This window comes from Cydia amplana, chromosome Z, assembly GCF_948474715.1.
Source record: "Cydia amplana chromosome Z, ilCydAmpl1.1, whole genome shotgun sequence".
Lineage (NCBI taxonomy): Eukaryota > Metazoa > Arthropoda > Insecta > Lepidoptera > Tortricidae > Cydia > Cydia amplana.
In genome coordinates this window covers 25,160,242-25,181,324 of record NC_086096.1, presented here as the reverse complement: position 1 = coordinate 25,181,324, position 21,083 = coordinate 25,160,242, and the positions used below count along the sequence as shown (strand labels likewise).

At 37.7% G+C, this 21,083-nt stretch overlaps 3 protein-coding genes across 3 annotated transcripts; 2 read left to right on the top strand and 1 right to left on the bottom strand.

Moving 5' to 3' along the window:
• Positions 1 to 119: 119 nt before the first annotated feature.
• Positions 120 to 10,238, top strand: LOC134661015 (serine/threonine-protein kinase polo). The gene is made up of 10 exons (XM_063516912.1): positions 120 to 396; positions 980 to 1,204; positions 2,686 to 2,890; positions 3,681 to 3,873; positions 5,064 to 5,290; positions 6,151 to 6,266; positions 6,823 to 7,004; positions 8,991 to 9,124; positions 9,411 to 9,523; positions 9,993 to 10,238. Exons 1-10 carry the CDS (start codon positions 298 to 300, stop codon positions 10,203 to 10,205), a joined length of 1,707 nt encoding a protein of 568 aa, XP_063372982.1. The 5' UTR covers positions 120 to 297; the 3' UTR covers positions 10,206 to 10,238.
• A 6,504-nt stretch (positions 10,239 to 16,742) lies between these two features.
• LOC134661740 (stromal cell-derived factor 2) lies at positions 16,743 to 18,081 on the bottom strand. Its single transcript, XM_063517921.1, has 4 exons — positions 17,921 to 18,081; positions 17,581 to 17,776; positions 17,272 to 17,496; positions 16,743 to 16,935 (listed from the first exon to the last, which is right to left on the bottom strand). Exons 1-4 carry the CDS (start codon positions 17,994 to 17,996, stop codon positions 16,764 to 16,766), a joined length of 669 nt encoding a protein of 222 aa, XP_063373991.1. The 5' UTR covers positions 17,997 to 18,081; the 3' UTR covers positions 16,743 to 16,763.
• A 391-nt stretch (positions 18,082 to 18,472) lies between these two features.
• On the top strand, positions 18,473 to 19,755 carry LOC134661843 (steroid receptor RNA activator 1). The gene is made up of 3 exons (XM_063518051.1): positions 18,473 to 18,543; positions 18,627 to 19,046; positions 19,465 to 19,755. The coding sequence occupies exons 1-3, from the start codon at positions 18,516 to 18,518 to the stop codon at positions 19,617 to 19,619; spliced, it is 603 nt and encodes a 200-aa protein (XP_063374121.1). The 5' UTR covers positions 18,473 to 18,515; the 3' UTR covers positions 19,620 to 19,755.
• The last annotated feature ends 1,328 nt before the right edge of the window (positions 19,756 to 21,083 follow it).

Below are 21,083 nucleotides of genomic sequence, written 5' to 3'. Positions count from 1 at the left end.
GATTACAATTGCAATTATCTAATTGAGATAAAGGCGACACTTTTTTTAATTAAATAACAGTTTACAATTTCACATTGAATAACAAATCTTTATTGAAAAGTTTTGTACGCTGGTATCATTTGGTAGAAAATGTATATCTATGATTGGAGCAACCACGCAGCCGTTCCAATTTAAATTTTTAATGCAACAGTCATTATCTGCTCAACAGTCGGTCGCTTTCAAACGGATTCTTTGTGTATTGTATAGAGTATTTCTTTCTTAATTCGTTATTAGTGTATAATTTTTACGCAGTTTAAAATGTCGTCTAATGCAGAAAATGATAAGAACACCATTCCAGATATTATTATCGACAAAACCAGGAAATGCAGCTATCAAAGATTACGGTTCTTTGGAAAAGTAAGTACTAATTTATTTCTATAAGTACAAGTTAAACATTATCTTGTTATTGCATACCCTCATAGTCGATATTTATACCCTTTACGGCAAATTCATTATATATGGTGTAATCCCTTTGTAGGTCTCTAAAACCTACAATAAACCGTCAAACTGTGAAACGAGAAATGAGCCATGCATTTAAAATTTGCTTACTGATTATAATATCAATAATTCTATAATATAACTTCAAAACAAGTAACAGAATAGTTACAAGTTGAAAACAGAAAATAGGGTAAAACACAAATATGGAGACGCTGCATCAGCTATATATAGATATTTATCAATGCTCTAAATGTGCTGCTAAGCAAAAAATGTAAACTAAATTACGATTTCTTCCAGTAGTTGGCTAACTTTGTTTACTTGATAGTCTCAAGTATTTTAGTCCCAAATCCTAATCTTTTTCTTGCCTGTTAATATCCACCATTATGTTTACTCCTAATTTCATGTTACCGAACCATTTTAATACACATGTTAAGCATTTTAGCTAGTTCATCATACAAATTGTAAGTATATTTATTAAAACTTCAACATTTCCCAATTTTAGGGAGGTTTTGCAAAATGCTACGAGATCCAGCATACTGGTACAAAAGAAGTGTTTGCAGGCAAGATAGTGCCCAAGTCCATGATGACTAAATCAAGTCACAAAGAGAAGATGGCTCAAGAGATATCCATTCACCGCTCACTGTCTCACAAACATGTCGTAGGCTTCCACAGCTTCTTTGAAGATGTTTCTAACATTTACATAGTGCTAGAGCTGTGTAAAAGACGGGTGAGTCCAAATATATTTTGAACTATTTACTTAAGAGGCAACAGGAGTGGTCATTTCTCCATACAAATGTACTCAACTGTTTCCTCCGTGGGGTTTCAAGCTAGAGCAATGATTTTTTCAACACAGATTAATATGTATTGCCAATATGTGTCGGACCGTTTTGTTTTTTTTTTTTTTAAGGCGCTAGAGCCCTTCAAAAATGGGGAAAATGGCCTAATTGACTATGCCGCAATGAGAGGCATGGTATTCAAAACTGATATCAATTAGCCAAAAAAGCAAAACGGTTCGACACAGATAAATTCATAATCATTTAGATTTCCAAATTTGGTTACAATTGGTTAAGTTTTGGAGGAGGAAACAGTCAAGTACGAAACCTCGATTTTTGAGATTTTTACGCAGGATTTTTTGCGTTGTCCTTATCACACTAGTTTTAGGAGCCGCTTCCGTTAGCGAGACTGGTATATTTACCTAAAATATTTAAATCTCAGCTCCTGTTTCGACTTAATGTTTGATATTTAAACACAGTATTCCTAATAAAGACCTTATTGTAAGCCTATTTTGGTTTTTTGCTGAACATAGGCCTAACAAATCTACAGCTAAACTCAAAGTGCTACACATTTAACAACAGTCAAAAGATGTCCTACAATATTTGTGCCAATCTAGGTTCTCTACTCAAGAACATGTTTACTCCAATGGCTATATGGGTATTGCTGTTATGCTTTCAGTTCATCCACAGACACACACACAGCGGTCCCTCTTTTTGCGTAGGGGGTTTGGGTGGATTTAATATAAACTCTATTATCCATTATGGGCCCCTTAGTGCATAAATCTACAAAATATTTTGTGATTGTATGTTGCTTGAGTGGGGCAATAGCTATAAAAAAAAATACAGATATATGTAAATGCAGAGCGAGAAATGGTTATATGCAATGTTTTGCAAAGCGAGTAATAAAAAGCTGATGCCAGTGATATTTTTACTACAGTGATTGGCGATTACATTGCCACCCTGTGGGACCTAGTAAAAATGTTTGTATGGATCACATGAATATCTCGGTAAACCCACAATATTGATTAAATTGTTCAAAAAAACACTACTTAAGTAGTCTTGAAATACAATTGCCTACTATAACAATTCATAAGATAAAAATTATTTTCTCTTATCCCTAATTGCAACCGAATCGCTAATCACTGTTTATTATGTAGTCATTTTAGTCCAAAAATCAAATTTAATACATTTGTTATTCCTTTGTTCTTCTCCTTCTCACGAAAATATTTGTAATCTCTGATTTATTTATATAATGTTTATTGCCCAGAAAAAAACCTACGCGAGCACCTGCTTTCTAAACCTAAACCGTCATACCTGACCCTCTATAACTATAAATGTTTATTAAGCTAATCTAGATAAATCACTGCCATGGTTTTAATAAACTTTGGCCAACCCCACTGTTGTTTATGTTTTATAATGTACTGTTGGTCGGCAGTCCATGATGGAGCTCCACAAGCGGCGGAAAGCGATCACGGAGCCAGAGACTCGGTTCTTCATGCATCAGATCCTGGAGGGCGTGCGCTACCTGCACAGCCACCGCATCATCCACCGCGACCTCAAGCTGGGGAACCTGTTCCTCAATGACGAACTACTCGTCAAGATCGGCGACTTTGGACTCGCCGCTAGAATTGAATTTGATGGTAAGACATTTAAGTTGAAACCGACCTTACAATTTTATGAATTCTTTCCATATATCAAACTTTTACAGACATAATAGGGATGATGACACATGTTGAATTTTATAACAAAATCTAGTAAAATAGATAGCAAACGAGCAATTTATCACAATATTGTGGATATTAAAATAAAATATTGAAAAATTACAAAATTACAGGACCTGAAAGTTTCAACATTTAAGTTTTTTTTTAACTTCCAAAAACGATAAAAGTAAGGGTACCATTCGATTCCTTACATTTCATCCAAAAAAATATTGTATAGCAACTATATACATAAACGCAATATTTCACCGACAAAAACGCAATTTTCTTGTTTTGTCCATACTACAAGATGGGCGATGACGTCACGGCCTCTGGCCGTTTTTAGGGCGTTTCGCGAGTGAAGTGCGACTGTCGGACTTTGACTACAATTTCTGACTTTTGTGTTACTTTAATGCAATGGGTCCCATATAGACATTTGATCCTAAAAACAAACCCGATCGATTGATACCATAAAAAAAAAATTAGTCATGTAGCCTATTGCACCACCACCTTCAAAATATAATTACGTAAACGCTAAGTTCAATTGGCATTTCATTATTCTTTGTAACATGGCTACATCAGTAGTTCAGTACTGGCAATAAATATTTTAATAAACGAAATTTTTACAACACTTATTTTAGAACTAAATCACTAGGCCAAATTATAGAATAAACAAGTTCACCTAAGATCCAAGTAATATAAAGATGACATTAAAGAAATTGACCCTTTTCAGGAGAGAGAAAGCAGACTGTTTGTGGAACACCTAACTACATTGCACCAGAGATACTGACTAGGAAAGGTCACTCTCTGGAAGTAGACATTTGGAGCTTGGGTTGTATCATGTACACATTGCTCGTCGGGAAACCCCCCTTCGAGACCTCATCTCTGAAGGATACCTACAAGAGAATAAAAGAGTGTGAATACAGGTACAGAATAAACTACTTAAATAATAAAGTTAATGAGTTTAAAATAAAAAGTCTATCAGTTATTAATGTGACGATTACTCCACTGACAAGAGCACAGAATTTGTATATTCGAAGCTACCGTGTCATATAAATTTATAAATGAATTTCGGTTTAAGAAGAATTTATAACCGTTAATTATAAACGCAGTGTAATTGTGTTGTTCACAATAGCGAGAGCATATACCGCGCCGTGGTCGCGTGCGGCGCGGGCAGCTGGCGCGCCGCGCACGCGCGCCTGGCGCGGGCGCTGGTCGAGGACAATACGCTCAACCATCGCCTCAGGTGGTACCCTGCACGGTGGAGGCCGCTCGCGACATTCTGTGTTCGTGATGTTCGCTCTAAACATGTTTCGTCAGCATCTTCAACCGCTCATTTTTATATTCAATGTTTAACAAGTTTATTCATAGTTTTACATTTTTACTTTAAACCTGTCAAAACAACTGTAAATCTGGATGTCTGGTGAAACTATTACGCTGGAGATGTTTTTGTGCCTGGTGTCATTATGTCCACATTGTCTACTTAGCTTGGCGAGTTTTCTTTCGAACAATCTAGTAAGTTTCCTACTCCCATTCGGAAGTTTATAGTATAGATAGAGGCAATTAATGATTTGTAAAACAGCGGACAAAAATATAGTTTTAGATAAAATATGAATATCATTATGATAAAGTCTTGCATGTTGTCCATGCAGAGTAGTCCATCAAAGGTACATTTAAATAGGTTATATGATATGTGTGGGTACCAAATCTAAGGTTGTCACACTCTAGCAACTATGTGCAAAAAGAGTACATAGTTATCAACTACATATTGCTGGAAGTCTATTATAAGCACCTTAAGAAATTATTAACCAAACTATATTTCCATTAGGCTGAAGCATGCTATACATGCATCTGAGACATGTGCGTCCATGGCTAATGGTACGGCATTGGCCTTTGTACGTAACTACTGTAGCCTATTCTACTGTAGGTTTCACTAACATGAGACCCCCAGTGCGTTGAACTTACCATTTTAGTAATAGTAAAAAATGTTTAATGATTTAATATTTTACGTGAATTACTATAAAAAAGAAAAGTGTAACTCGCACTCGAACCGCCAAACATGGAGGTAGGGTGAGTAATGGTCGACAGAGATGCATATGACATGTGTGTGTTGCAGGGTCCCGTCGTCGCTGCGCAAGCCCGCGGTGGAGATGATCGTGATGCAGCTGCAGGAGGACCCGCTGAAGCGCCCCTCCGTGGACAAGCTGCTGCAGCACCAGTTCTTCACGTCGGGCATCATGCCCGCCGCGCTGCCGCTCTCCTGCCTCACCACCGCCCCGCGCACGGACCAGCTCGAGAAACTCGCGCTCCAGCGACGTCCGCTACATGAAATCAATTCTAATGGTAAACGCACCACACTGACTATGCGCTCATTAGACGGGCCCACTCCACACTGAACGAGTCGCTTCGCAAGGAAATTGCCGCGAGAACCAGCTCGGTCCGTGTAGACGAGACGAGACTGCTTCGCGCGACAATTTCTCGATGCGGGTCGTCCTGTGTAGACGCCTGTTAACCAGTTTTCAGTGGGCACTTACCTACTCTCAGGGGTCTCATGTATTCCATCATAACATTTCATCACCATTGTCATTGTACATATACAGGGTGGCCAAATAAGAGGTATACAACTTTTTTTTTGCCGCCATTTTATTTTGGCGGTAAATATGACAGTTATTGCATGAAAATTAGTTTGTGTAGATACGGCAAATTTATTATGGAGCGTTTTACGACGGAACAACGTGTTTTAATCATTAAAAACAATAGAAACATTAAAAATAACGTTTCCCGGTCGATTAATTTCGAGAAACGGTGACATTGACTGGCCCCCAAGATCGCCTGATTTAACAGCTCCTGACTTTTTTCTGTGGGGCTATCTAAAGGGACGTGTCTATGCTAATAGGCCAACGAACCTTCAGCAATTAAAACAAAATATTCGAAACACTGTCGCTGAGATAACGCCAGAAATGTATGAAAAACGCGATGAAAAGGGTTCGCATCTGCCATGCTGCTAGAGGTGGACATTTGTCTGACATTATTTTCCATGTGTAATTGCTGACCCTACATATTATATTTAACAAGGAATACTTAATATTTTTTATGTTTTATAGAATAAAATTTCAAAAATAAAGTGTATACCTCTTATTTGGCCACCCTGTACATACATATAAATTAGGTTTATAACCTTTTGGTTTTTAAACTTTTTACAGACGATGGACATCGCGATGAAAAGATCTCGGTGCCCAATGGACTTGCGGAGACTCAGTCGATCCGACAGCACCTATTATCTCTACGAGAACAGCTCGTCAAATTGCTCTCTAGTAAGGTATGTATTTATATGTAAATATTAAGACTTGTGAGGGGCATTTTTTATCCGACCATTTTAACCAAAATATGTTTTTTACACCAACTTTGACAGAATAATACAGGCTATTTAGGTAGGTATTACCTAACTACAGTTAAATTAATTAATAATAATAATAACTACCTACAGTTACATAAATGTTAGGCCCTTTACACCGCAAATCTTAGATTGTGATATGGATATCTTCCAAGAGATGAGGTACAAGAGCCATAATCTAGATTAGAGGCGACTGTAATTATACTTGAGATAAGGAGTTGAGTTAGTCACGGCAAGACACAACTCGTTTGCTTCAGACAAGGTCATATAGAAGCCTGCATCGGTAGATTTTCCTCCAAAAATCATATAATTGCGACACAAAAATGAATTTGTAAATAATTTAAGACTCCTTAACTCAAAAATCTTTTTAAGTTAAGATTAGTAGTTAAGTTTAGTATGTAATACAATGTCTTTTTACTGAAATAAACAGTTTAAAATTTTCTTTTTTACGTGTACTGTAATGAGTGTTATATGGTTACAGCTTAAGAACCGGCGACAACTGCTGACGGACGAGCTGAGCGACCCGGCCGCGCAGCCGCTCGTGTGGATCAGCAAGTGGGTGGACTACAGCGACAAGTACGGCTTCGGCTACCAGCTGTGCGACGAGTCCGTCGGCGTCATGTTCAACGACACCAGCAAGATCGTCATGCTCGCCAACGGAGTGTAAGTTACTCAATTCTACTGTCTTATAACATGCAACGCGAACGATCGTTGCTATTTACGAACTTACATTTTCTCAAAAATGGACGGCAAAGTCGACGTTGCCGGTTAAAAAATAGGTCGCGAAGTGCGTAGTTTATGGTCATTCAAAAAATTAAAAAGTTAAAAACATTGCAGTCTCGATTTCGGGACTGCAATGTCGCATACAAATTCCATTATTTAACGAGTTCCAAACTTTTTAAAACTTTAAATGGCCATATCAAATGAAGGCATAGGTCCCTTAAACAGCCAAACAGATGATCAGCACTTATTATTATAAAGCCTATAACAGACTATCGCACCGCCCCGCGACCTTGGAGCGTCGCACCCATAAGTGAGAGCGAGAAACAGATATCTCTTTCTCGCTCTCACTTATGGGTGCGACGCTCCAAGGTCGCGGTGCGGTGCGATAGTCTGTTACAGGCTTAATGTTGGTACCGCGACTATTTAGGTGTCTCAAATAGGTTGGCGTATTTTCAGCAGAAAAATACACTTCTTTTTTTTTTAAAGGCGGCAAGCAAATTTTTTTAATGGTGTATTATTTTCTGTGAAAATTAGAACGTTGCTTCTGTAAGTTCTGTAAAATATTTCTATTTCTTGCACCATTTTTGAGAAAAGCACTATATATGACTCGGCTGGAAGGCTACTTGCTGGCTTCGGATTCAATTAAACGGACTCCCAAGGTCGTCCGTTTAAAACGAATCCTCAGCCAGCAAGTAGCTACTTCCGAACCTCGACAATAATGTACTATTACATTCTGCGTAACGTTACCCCTTTTTTTACGTTGGGAATACATCCCGTCTCGAGGGGAGCGAGGCTGGAATGACGGACTAAAGGTCGATGCCTACTACCGTCTAAAACCCAACGAGTGCCACCTCCGCCTATAACGGGGCGGCGCAGGATCGCGGTGAGCATTCAACTGCAACGATCACACCAACCCCACCTATTTGCGTAGGCTGTCCCTAGCTGTGGATAAACGACAAATATGTGAAGATATTATTTGCAACATACTACGGATTACGGTTTAAAAAAGTTGTACCGTAAACCGGGGTGACTTTCAAATGCAGGGGCGACTTCGATATTTCAGTTTTTCAGCCGTTACATATTTTTATTCGGATTTTTTAGTAGTAGGTAAACAAGTATGTATAATAATCTAACTTGTTACACGAACAGTTCGAGAAAATAATGAATAATGATAATTTAGTGGCAGTTTTAAAACTATCAAAGTATCCCCAAAATTTCCTAAAGTCACCTCGTTTTACGGTACAGTACATAACACCTTCACGATTACGACGTCGCCAAATCCAGCTCTGTCACAATCATTGTTTACATGTCAACGTCAGCTTTTATTTTTCTCCCAAAATGTAGAAATCCATAAAGTATCTTTTGCTAATCAATATTGCAATTATATTAACCGATAAGCCCACAGTACGGCTAAAATATGGACGGTAAGCACGAAGAAAGTCGTACATTGACCCGCCATTATATGTATAGAGATAGGACATGCGTGATACAGATAGTTTTATCGCACGCGCATAATTATATTGATTATCTTGATTGCCTAATTAATGTAGAGTCCGTCTAGGCTAACTTCACACCGACTTGAATAGAACAAAGTAGGGAGTGTCATTATATACCTACGGCATATTTTCATACACATTTCACATTAATTACATTGCAAAATGCCATGCAGCTGGTTTGGTCGGAGTCCATTCTCCTCGGTGATCTGATTTATTGGCATCCCATTGTCTTGATGGATTATGTTAAATGTCTTAAGAATAGGAAATAGACACGATGTTTTCAAGCTCACCATTTAGATGTGGAAAGACAATAAATATTTAGAACTACAATCCTAGATACATACATGTATGTGATTTTTGCTACCGAATACTATTTAGTTTGCATATTTTAAGTTACTTGTAATGAAGGTATCACAATTTGATTTGACAGAAATGTACACTTCATCACTCGCGAAGGTCAAGAAATTTATTTAACTATGGATGAGTACCCACCTGAACTCACTAAGAAAATGAAGCTTCTGAGTTACTTCAGGAGATACATGAGTGATTACCTCATGAAAACAGGTACGTAATGTCTAAAACTTACCTTAAGTATATAAGATGTCCAATAAGATCCGGTTGCACGAAATATAATTAACAGACTGACTAACAGCACAGAACTACGAAATGTCCATTTCGGTGTTTATTACGATTATAGACTGTTGTGTGCAACCAGACCTGCCCTAACTAAAAAATGTTACATGTGCGCTTTTAATTGTCAGGAAAATGAACTGAACAATCAATTAAAAAGGATGAAATGTCCAATAATATAAGCAGTAAATTGATAAAGTTGTTTGTTGTGTATGTGCAGGCGCGTCGGCGGTGGTGCGCGAGAGCGACGGGCTGTCGCGGCTGCCGCATCTGCACCAGTGGTTCCGCTCCACGCTGGCCGTCATCATGTACCTCACCAACGGCACTCTGCAGGTAACGTCGCTTACCACGAGTACAGGCGTAGCTTAGGGTATTCCCACCACCATGTTGTTACCACGGAATTATTTTCCTAGTAGTGATCACTGGTAAAAAGTGGGATTACTTTTCCAGTAGTTACTACCAAAATTTTGTTCGAGTTCAATACTAATAAAAAGAAATATCTGGGTGACCGAGCTACTCGGAAATGCGTGTTTTCCCAGAGATAAGACCTAGCTAGATCAATTTTTCGCCCCCAAAAACCCCCATATAGCAAATTTCATCGAAATCGTTAGAGCCGTTTCCGAGATCCCCGAAATATATATATATATATATATATATATATAAATAAATAAATAAACAAGAATTGCTCGTTTAAAGGTATTAGATATAAATAGTAGGTATATATATAGTAGTAAATAGTTTAATAGTAAAATATATGTAGTTAAATATAGTATAATAAAGTGAAACTATTTTGATTTTTTAGATAAACTTCCAAGACCACACAAAGATAATACTGTGCCCGCTGATGCAAGCCGTGACGTACATAGACGTAGAGAAGAACTTCCGAACATTCCGCTTCAGCACCATCGAGAAGTACGGATGCGACCAGAAGCTGTACAACAACCTCGCGTATGCTCTAGACAAACTAAACTCGGTGCTCGGCTTTCCGATGTGCCCGGTGATGGCGTTCAGTTAGAGGACGTCGCCGGCGCCCGCCTCGCCTCGGGCACCGAGCGCTGCACGTGACCGTCACTGACGAGCGGGCCTGCTCTGCTCATATACTCGGGGGGGAACAATGTGAGCAATGTCCATGTCCGCAATCATCATTATGTTAATGGCTTTCGAACCATTCCTTTATGATATTGTTTTTTAACCACTTGAAATATTTTCTCGTAAAATCAATTTCACTACCAACAAATTATTGTTTTCTTATGATTGTTGCAAGGTATTTGTTACCTATTTTTGTTAATTCGCTTTCTATATGGCAAGTTCCTTAGAAATAATTGCTGTCTTGATTTGTGCCCAGTATTTATGTTATATTTAGGCGATGTTGATTAAGTATTGAACGAAATAAAGTAGGTTTGTAGCTGTATAAAAGTACTGTGTAAAAAGCCCTGGTGTTGGTGTATTGGCTACCCATGTATCGACACTGAAATATACACGTTATAATGAAAATTAATGTTCTCCTAGGACACGTTCCCGACGTGTTCTTTCTCATGCGTGTACACAATGGTGTTTAGTACGTCCGGTTTGCAAAATTACCCTTTACCCATAAATGGGCCTTTTTCTACTTGGTGTGTACATTTGATTGTAAAATTCACTAAGTCGATTTATTTTTAGTGGTACGTAGCTTACGTTCTAGACTAGAGGAACCTGGGGAAAGTTAATCACCCCTTTCGATTTTGAACTCTACTCTCGCGACCAAAAATAATTTTAAATTTTTTATGTCATCCTAAAATAATATTACAAAATGAAAGCTAATACATATTTCAGGTTAAACTACTGAAAACGTACCAGTTTTCTAAGAATAGACAAGAAAAGGTTACAAAAAAATACAGCGATTTATATATTACATTTTATCTATCGATTTTATTATTTCCCTAAGATAATCCTTTGGTGTTCCTCCAGCGACGTTGCGTTCAGGTCTTGGACATCGATCTACTCTCGATTTACTCAGCCATCGCTTTACAAAGGGTATGGGAAATTTTCTCCAAAAAGACTTGTTGTCACCAGGCCCAAATTGCTGCCAAAGTATCATACAACATGAACATGACGGCCATTATCTGAAAAATGCGTGTATTTGATCATTATCCATTTAAGGCCAGTTCTCTTGATTGACAAGAACTGTTGGTATGTTAGTGGAGACCCTGAATCATTTTTTACTGAATTAGAGAATTAGATTCTAATATGGACCTTTTGATGGAGGTACTTCAATGATGTGGTGAAGAAAAACTTTTTTTTACGTTAACAGACAGACGGACTAGTGTTTCTTAAGGGTTTCGTCTTTTCCTTTTGAGGTACGGAACCCTAAAAAATTAAGGTTCAGACGCAGTATCCTGCACCACCCAACGTCGAGGACCTGAAATCGTATTTGCTGAAAGAATGGGACGTCAGACCACAAAATGATCATAGGAAACTAATGAAATCGATGAAAATGAAAAACCCATTAAAGGTCTGGGTTACTAATACCTAATACCAATGACAAAAAAAAACATAGTTTTTTTAAATTACTGTAATTTTTCCTGTATATTCTTAGAAAACTGGGATTTTTTCAGTTGTTAAACCTAAAAAAAGTACTAAAATATTGGTTGATTGAATAAGTAGCATACGTTTGGTGTTCCGAGGAATCGTCCGTCGCCCAGTTCGCTTACATATTTGAACCATGTGGCGTTTAGAATCAATCCATCACAAAATCTTAGTCTTCTTTAGTTACGGACGTGTTGCGACTGGATATTTTGGCCTTAACCGCTGATATACCTAATATCGATATATACCTACTTACGTTATGAAATGTCATGGATGGACATGTACTTACGTTAGGGTATGTTCGGATGGTTATCTTCTCGGAATGGATAATATACGCGAGATACCTACTTTACTATTATTATTCACTTAATTTTTGCCCTCAGATCAAAACTAAAATTATTGCCTTTTATTTTATATATATACGAGTATAATATCATATGTATAGTTATTTTTACCAAAATATTGATATCTTATAAAAATGTTTTTACTTCCCATATAAAAAGCTAAAGCTAGAAACGGTTAAGAGGTTAAAATCTCTAACTGAATGATTGTAGCAACATAGATTAAATAACTGACATTATTGGGGTCGGCAAACTGCAGCTCACCAGCCGTATGCGGATTTACCGAGTTTAAAAAACAATATATTCTAATAGGTCCTGAAGGAACATACAAAATTTGGAGAACCTCTTTTTTTAATATTGGTTAAAAAACAATACATACTTATCACAGTTATATACCTATCACTAATAGTAATGACATGAAATTGGCTGGCCTCTTTATATGTATCTAGGTGTAAGGACTGTAAGGCGTATTTCAGTAACTTCGAATGAGGGATAATTATTATAATTGCAAAATACTAAAGTAAACGTACTTTCTACTTAAACAGCAGTATAAAGATGCCTTGGTAAGTGTCGCAGCAGTATAAAAGTGTTGCCAACATTATGAAGTGTTTTTGGTTCAGTAGATATTCGTTGGAAAGGTATTAGGTATACTGGGTCAACCAAATCTTGTCAGTAAATAGGAACAAAAAAACTATACTCATCCTTTTCTTTTGGGTGCTAGTACTAGTGTAAGACAGATAGTATGATTCTCTCTGTCTATGTTTGAAATCAAACATACCTTTGACACACTATATATTAGCGATTTTCAAAATTACCCCATTTCGAAGTTATCCCAATGCGCCTTACTAGATAATTAACCTCTGTAGCCAATCTAGTAGTCCCTATAAGGATACTGCTGCTATGAACCAGTTTCTGCATCTGAGAAATAAATATAAATGTAGAAGTCACTTTTGATCGCTGACAATCAAAGGGCCTGAAAGTGATTTGTTTGATTTTAGAATAAACGTATTCTGACCCTGCGCATATGAATTTATTGATTTCCGAGTTTTTTTGCTAAATGATTTTTTTATACTTCGTGCTGAAACAAGAAACGTAGTATTACTTATTATGCAGAATGTCAGGCAACCAACTAAAATTTGAATAGAATGAAAAAATAGAGAAGGAAAGGATATGCTAAATTTAGGCTGGGGTTGGTAAACAGAGGGCCTACCGCGAACCGCGTTCGACGAGTTGCCTCCCTGTCACACGTACGAATTTACAAGTGCGACAGAGAATTTCGATGACATTTACAATTGGTTGTTATTATTACGAAGAAGAGGAATTGATCTAGGTGTTCCACTTCTGAAGACAATTGTTTTCTTCCTTAGTATTTATGCCACTTGTGGTTTATGACTTATTGACCGAAGCGTAGCGAAGGTCTACGTTTTGACTCGGGCATTTTGCTTTTGTATGTCCGGATGTTCTCCTCTACAGGTCACAATTCTCAACCGATTCTTGTGAAATTTTGTGACCAGATTCTATGAGTAAATAATTTTTTTTTGTCGATCCCGTTTTTGGAAATTTTCAAAAATGGAAGAGTTGTGATACCTCGCGCTTAAACAAATAGTCGTATCGATATCATAAGAGTATTTTCTTTTTGACACATATTTACATAGTAAATGGCAAAAAATGCAGAAAAATTGTATTGCTGGTTTAGGCGGTATTTAGATATTTAGTTTGTACTCGAGAATGAGTAGCCGAATTTCGTCAGCTTATAGCTAAGAACTATCCTGACGCATTTTGTAAAATCGCTTTTTTTGTTTGCACACAGAAAGTCTGGGGTAAGACATAACTTTTTGCATTATTTTTTTCACTTAAACTTCGTTTTTTTTTTAATAAATTAAAATCTTTGTATTGTTGATTGATCAAACCGATGTGTGGCGCTGTCATCGTGCACGGCCCCAATAATGCTCGCGAGGTCTACAGCTCACAGAGCCACTAGTTTTATAAATATGTGTTACCGATATTATAATAAAGTTAGGACACACCTCATTCTCACCGAGGGCAACCACATTCAATGAAAATTGCAGGATGGAAAACCCAAATATTAATAAAAATTACACACTGAAAATATCAATAATACTACGTGTATGGTGTACTGTCACCTGCGATAATATGTTACACAACAAAGGCTGCAAACATATCTGACACGATCTTATTTGTAAAGCAATAAGAGCGCGTCACATATTTTTTTTGCGGTCTTTGAAGAGCAACATATTATTGCTGGTGACTGTACCTAGTAGTAAAATGGTCTGAGTATCAAAACACATGCTACAATTGTACTGAAAACGGTGTATTGTGCTCGTCCTAAATGTTTTGGTTTTTACCTAATGCCCTCCACATTATCTATTCGTAACCTATTAGCACCTGTAGTAAGCTAAGCCCTCAGTGGACTATAAGTAGTAATACAATAATAGCGAGCACAAATAAGGTATTCGTGCTAATCTGTCACTTGGCTGACTATGACGATGCGTTTACTTTTCGCTGTTTATTTATTTTTGTATGTTATTGTACCCTACCCAGGAAAATGCCACTAACATTTTCTATACATTATACGATAATATAAAAATGTGTTTAATTTATTTGTCCTTTGGCCATTTAAGGCACTCCAAAACCTAATGATAGGAGTGCAGGCGATAACACAAATCGGTTTCATTCAGCCAAGCCTCCAATCCGTACCACCAATAACAATGAAAAATTATTGGATATATGGAATTTATGTCAGGTGGCACATCACTTGCGTTGAGTGGCCCTAAACATGACGTTATGGCCACGCTACGCAGACCAAGGGCATATAATATTACTCCATACATTGCAAGTGGCGCGCATCCAGCACACAACTCTCCACTGCATACCAGACGGGTCTAGCACGAGTTGCGTTCTCGCGCGCGACTTCAAGTGTGGAGTCGCGCGCGAGAACGCAACTCATGCTAGACCGCCTGGAACCGAAAATTACCTTGCCCTTCCTGTCTAGGTAACATAATTCCATGCCTGCGTGTTACACACGTCGCCCATTTCAGAAATGTTCGTGGTGCTGCCATCTCCTTCAAGCGTCACTTCATTTCATGGTTTGAAGTTTGCGTAATGTAGTACGTTTTTTTTGGATAACTCAAAATTTAGACACCCCCGACACCATTATAACAGCGCCATCTAGTGGGTTAACCCAGTCTCAAACTGTACTGGAAACCAGCGTATCTCCAGGTTTAACCGGTCAACCCTGGGTTAGTGAGCAAGTGGCCCTAAATGCATATACAAAGTCTCTATTCCGTCGGGTGTTAAAATGAAAGCAAATATTTCACTACGTACCTTTATCGTTTATTTAAATTGAATTACAACTCCATCACTTTCAGAATAAGTTTCGTAGCAAAACGTCTTTATAAAATTGAAAATCAAAACAGCATACAATTAACCACAACTTAAAAATAAGTATCACATAAACCTTATGTTACCGATTATTTTGGAATGAGCTTGAAATTAAAAGAAATAGGAACTCTATTCTTGTGACAGGCATTTCATCAAGGTTAAAAACTACCCAGGACCGAATTCTTGAGTAGTATTCATATTAACCTGCTTTCCTACAAGATCTCTTTACATAGGTACCTCAGTTAAAACTCCTTTCCAGGCGGTGTATTCCCATTTGTACCCGCCGGGCATTAATGCGAATAGGTGCATTCATATAAATCATTCCCATCTATCCCCGCGCTTCATGGGAATACACCGATTTGGCAGGTTGGTACCAGAGTAGACTACAGCATACCATGCACACTGCACAACAATAGTATCCGAATAACAGTGAGTGGTAGGAGGTATTCTTATTTGCTGCACTGCCATTGTCTGAGGACCTGCTTGACCTGATTGAAACCAATTAAGGTTACATTTACATATATTAATTATATCTAATGCACTTTGGAACTATCTCTGTAGTACTGGGTAAAAATCACGTCATATGTCCGATTTAATAGACAAATTAGTACCTATGGTATTTCTGTGTTACATGGAAAAATTGTTGAGGTTCTTAACATGTTTGACGTTGAATATACATGCTTAACCCCTCGTATGCTGCCTGTCAAATTTGATAATTGAAAAAGTGATTAAGTTAAATAGAATTAAAATTCCCAGGCACGGATCCGTGTCTAAGCATACGAGGGGTTAACAACACTGAAAGTTTTAACCCATTGACCGCCACAGTCGGCTGTGGCCGTCATCGAAGTCTTGCTATGGACGCCAACGACGGTTACAGCCGACAACTTCGCCATAGTAATAGGGATTTACGCGGGACTCCGTAAAGTTCAATTTCGCTTAAATAATTGCGATCGCCTGGCGTCCGGAGCACGGCATATTCCTTCGCCGTCTGGCGGTTAAAAGGTTAAAATGTTTATTTCGTGAAGGATAGTTAGTTCCAAAGAAGTGTTGCAGAAAAAATATGTGTACAGTATTTTAATCAAAGTAAACTACCTAGTAACTGAACCAACTGTTGAAGCAGAAATTTCTGCACACTTATAGTTATTTGGGTAAGCTAATTCGTTTTGGAGGAGGCAGGATAAACTTGTCTGATTTATAAATTAGGAGGGGGTATATATTTACGTTTATGCAATCAGACAAAAAGGTAAATAAGGTTGGGCTTGACATTATAATTCAGTGTGGATTGCATGCTGCAGGGGTAGTGGGTCACTAGGATGAACAAACAAGCCCTCTTTAGCCTGCCAGTCAGTGTAAGCCCCGTACTGTGAAGTGACACCCACTATCTCACCCTGTCCACTGATAGGCCGACCAAATGTGCGTCCTGAACCAGCCAAAAACCTGTAACAAAAAATTAATGGCACTATTTAATACTTTACATTAGGCATTTATTGTTTTTTTTTTAATGCATATTAACTTCAAAGAAAGGATAACCCGTTTTTACTGTAAAATGGACTTGCCTATTGACCACATACCTATGCACCAATAGAATTTCAACTTTAGCATTCCGATTTAAGGTTCAAATTAGATTACAGTTTTGGGAAATGTAACTTGTCTTCAAATGAATCATCGAGGCTGGATTAATTGGAATATAGTATATGGCTTTTCTGGGTAAGCCTTGTAGATTAAGCCTCCCCCTTAATAATAAAGAAACATATTTATAATTAAGTCACTTACGCAGCAGTGTCAACATGTCTCAACTTGATTGGGGAGTCTCTTCTCCAGTAGTCATTGTTGCAGACAACAGTCCAGTGATCGCCGCTGTCTCCTTCACCGCCATCGTCGCCATAGCAAGACACCTCTTGGTTGCCAGACAACGGAGAAGAGAAATAGTGTGAGTGGAGATTCTTCTTAGTGGATACATGATGGAGACGGATGTTGGAGTTGCATTTAATAGGCTCTCTACAAAATGGTATAACAGACATTTATATTGGTTTAACAAGGAATGAAAAATGTTTGAAAAGATTGTATATTATTTTTAATTACCCTCTTTTACATGTCTCGGCCATGGGAGCGCGAACCAGCCAGTGACTGTTGTAGTCGTCCGCGGCGTCGACAGCGGTGACGGATTGCTGGCCGGAGCCCGACCCGTACTTCACATCATGCGAATGCAGCCTCAGACGCAAATCCACATTCATTATTTTTAGTATGGTGCCGCACGTAACAAACTCTGCTTTAGAACCTGTATTACAAACATTACACATAAGTTTATTGTAGGTGTGATCCGCTTTTAGAACTAATATCCTCCCGTAAGATAAGGCCACGTAATTCTCAGTTCGGCCAGCGGCACTGATAATCATAATATCAACGTTAACATTTAACGTACCTTCTGTTACTTGAATTATCAGAAGAATCCACATTATTAATAACGCTAATACGTTTGAAATCTTGTAGATAATCATTATGTATTTGTATATACGTTCAGTTATTAAGAATCTTAAAAGTAATAAGCAGAAATTCACGAGTCACAACCTATTCGGTGTGCCGTGCCGTCGACTGTTTTTTTTTTATATGTATGGTACAATGAATGACATGCATGACATCTATGTCACTGTCACTGTGCTGCCCGTGTTGCCAGCAAATCAAAAGACGCCACGCAATATATAATACATATGATCTCACTTATAGTGAGAACACACTATCGCACCGCATCGCGATCTTGGTACGTCGCACCCATAAGTGAAAGCGAGAAACAGATATCTCTTCCTCGCTCTGCAATAGTGTGTTATCACTTTAAGATTGACAATTGCCATTATTTATTGTATAGATTTGTTTTATTGTTGAACAAAACGAACTTACGTGCAGCCGAGATTTTTGCTTACTTTTCCTTTATCCTTCGTACTGTTGTATTTCCCAAGTTTTCCTACAATTATTATTGTACTTACTAATATACCACATTTACAACGCAAAAGATTTCAACAATGGATAATTCCATCAACGACGGCAGAGGTAAATACAATTTGGCTAAGACAGCTATTTGTTTTAATAGCTATTGGTAGTAATTTAATTACTTTTTGTGTATTTCGTTTCAGTGTCATTTGACCCTGGATGGAATGATCCGCCAAAGATCTCCTTTAATAGTCAACAAACGGCTCCGAATCGACCTCGTAACTTTTTGAACAAAAGAGTTGCCTTTCCCTTGTCAGGGGCTAACACAAGCCCTGCAAGTGCACCCCAAGTCAACATGCCACCCATGCCATCCGGTGCGCCCACCGCACTGGTTCCACCGAGTTTAACTCAGATAAACATTCCCAGTAACTCTGAATTAAGCATTAATAGTGAAAGTGTTCTAGTGGAAGTGAAGACTCTCCTACTAGAGTTATTAGGAAGCAGCAGTGAGCTGGGAGCCAAAGCAAATGATATAAGAAGAAGGTTAGATGTAATGGAGCAAATGTGGATGGATGGAAAATTAAATGTTGAAGTACAAGCAAAAATGAAGGAGCTTGCCCATGGTAATATCATTATTGGTAACTAACCTTCACACACACAGATGACACTGGCCCTGCCCTGTTTCTTTATTTCTTTGATTCTTTATTTCTTTATTTATTCATATTTTTGATTTGGTGTTAATAATATTAGCTTATTATTCCCTCTTACGCGTATACCTACAACGTGTCTCTATTGTAACACCTGCAAGAGTCTTTAAGACCAAGTTAAGCCTGGCCAGCCACATCCAGGCCGGGGCGGGGTGGGATATATTAGCTTATTAATTATACTGATCTTTACTCAATTGATTACTTGAAAGTACCATATTCACTTTTGATTATTGTAATTCATTGGTAGTTTACAACCAGTTTTACAATGTAAATATACATATATGGCAGTACTGCTATAAACCTTCACTTGTTCTAAAATAAATGCTATTTACAGCTCTACGGGATGATGAGCCTAAAAAAGCAGATGACATCCACAAAGCTCTGATGGTGAATGAAGTGAGCAAAGTGGGCACCTGGATGCCAGGAGTCAAACAACTAATTCATCATTCCATAGCTCGGTCTGAGCTGCTTTCTATAGACAAAGAGTGACATCAAACAGTGCAATTTCGTAAAATAAAGAGTGGCATGGCGCTAAGTTAACTATAAAACCACCGCAACTATAAGCCAGTCTACAAGTTTAACACAACATCAAATATCAAAACCAATCTTTTTGTTGTTACCTCAAGTTCTTTCTTCCTTTTATCAAAATATTTTGCCTCGGAACTGGACATTCAAATAATATTTACATGTGAACATGTTAAGAGTTGGGAGCTTTTGGGCTTATAGATATGGGTGGTTTAACTTAAACTAAACAAGTCAACACTGAGCTTTTGATACCCTGAATTCAAAAATTACAAGGATTAAACAGCCAGTCTGTTCGTTACGGTTTTATGTTATAGAGATATAAGTATAATAAAGATTACCATTTGTTTATTTTTTAATTGATATGCAATATAATTGTTGAATCAAAGACCAGTTTATTATTGACAAAGCCCCACCAAAACCTATTGTGATCATTTGCTGGGAAGAATGGCATAAGTGTTATGAAAATATAAAGCAAAGCTAAAATATAACTATAGTTCGTTTTTTTTAGCATTAGAAAGAACTTGAAAGAAGGTAAGCGATTTTGACATGTCTTTTAATTGAAAAACATTTTTTTTAAATCAATAACTATTACTTATGAAAGCAGAAGACTATAAAAGATCGTATTAGATTCATAATTGTTACATATTTACCGTAACTTATTTTTAAAATGTGGTTTTCAATTAAAAGATACATCAAGATTGTTTACCTTATTTCTAATGCTAAAAAAACGAACTATAGCCTAGTACTAGTCTGTAGATATTTTGTCGATTTTTGAACAATTCAAACGTAGTATTGCTAACCCGCGATTTTTCAAATTTGCCGCCCGTTTCTACTTACAAGATTTGCTTGTCCAAGTGTATAAAGTCATTTTCAATTAAAGCCTGACCAGCAATTAACAGATTCATTGCCACCCAGTCAAACAAAACATCCGCGCCAGGCCACAAATATTTCGTCATATACCTAAAGCTGTAGTATCACGCACCCGACTATCGGGTCGTCTGGCCTGGGAACGAAATCATATAATCTTTAATAGAAAAAAAACCGACTTCTCTAACTACTAGCCTAACCCACTTAACGGCGCTTATACTTTATTTGGTAATCTGTATACATTTTATGGTAATCATAGTGGTTTATTTAGTTTAGGTATCATAGTGGTTTTCCGGGTCAAGGTCCGGGTCCGGATCCAAGTCCGGGTTCCGAGTCCGAGTACGGGTCTGAATCCGGAGTCCGGGGCCCAGTCCAAATCAAAATCGAAATTCAAAATCACAAAACAAAACAAAATGTACTATGCGTCGTTGAAGAGTTCTATTCTGATCATCATCAGCAGTTCCACTTCATCAAATTCCACAGTTTTTAATGTAAATGCTTGATTTTCTGATGAAAATATATAAAATTCTATACATATGCCTTTAAGATTGGAGGAGTTCC

Bases quoted from the DNA above. Each gene is read 5' to 3' on its own strand.
- LOC134661843 (XM_063518051.1), top strand. From the start codon at position 18,516: ATGGATAATTCCATCAACGACGGCAGAG. The intron at 18,544-18,626 runs GTAAATACAATT...ATTTCGTTTCAG, and splicing joins TTCCATCAACGACGGCAGAG to TGTCATTTGACCCTGGATGG. The intron at 19,047-19,464 runs GTAATATCATTA...TGCTATTTACAG, and splicing joins AATGAAGGAGCTTGCCCATG to CTCTACGGGATGATGAGCCT.
- LOC134661740 (XM_063517921.1), bottom strand. From the start codon at position 17,996: ATGATTATCTACAAGATTTCAAACGTATTAGCGTTATTAATAATGTGG. The intron at 17,497-17,580 runs GTAATTAAAAAT...ACCATTTTGTAG, and splicing joins GCCGAGACATGTAAAAGAGG to AGAGCCTATTAAATGCAACT. The intron at 16,936-17,271 runs GTAAGTGACTTA...TTTTTGTTACAG, and splicing joins AGACATGTTGACACTGCTGC to GTTTTTGGCTGGTTCAGGAC.
- LOC134661015 (XM_063516912.1), top strand. From the start codon at position 298: ATGTCGTCTAATGCAGAAAATGATAAGAACACCATTCCAGATATTATT. The intron at 3,874-5,063 runs GTACAGAATAAA...TGTGTGTTGCAG, and splicing joins ATAAAAGAGTGTGAATACAG to GGTCCCGTCGTCGCTGCGCA. The intron at 9,125-9,410 runs GTACGTAATGTC...GTGTATGTGCAG, and splicing joins TGATTACCTCATGAAAACAG to GCGCGTCGGCGGTGGTGCGC.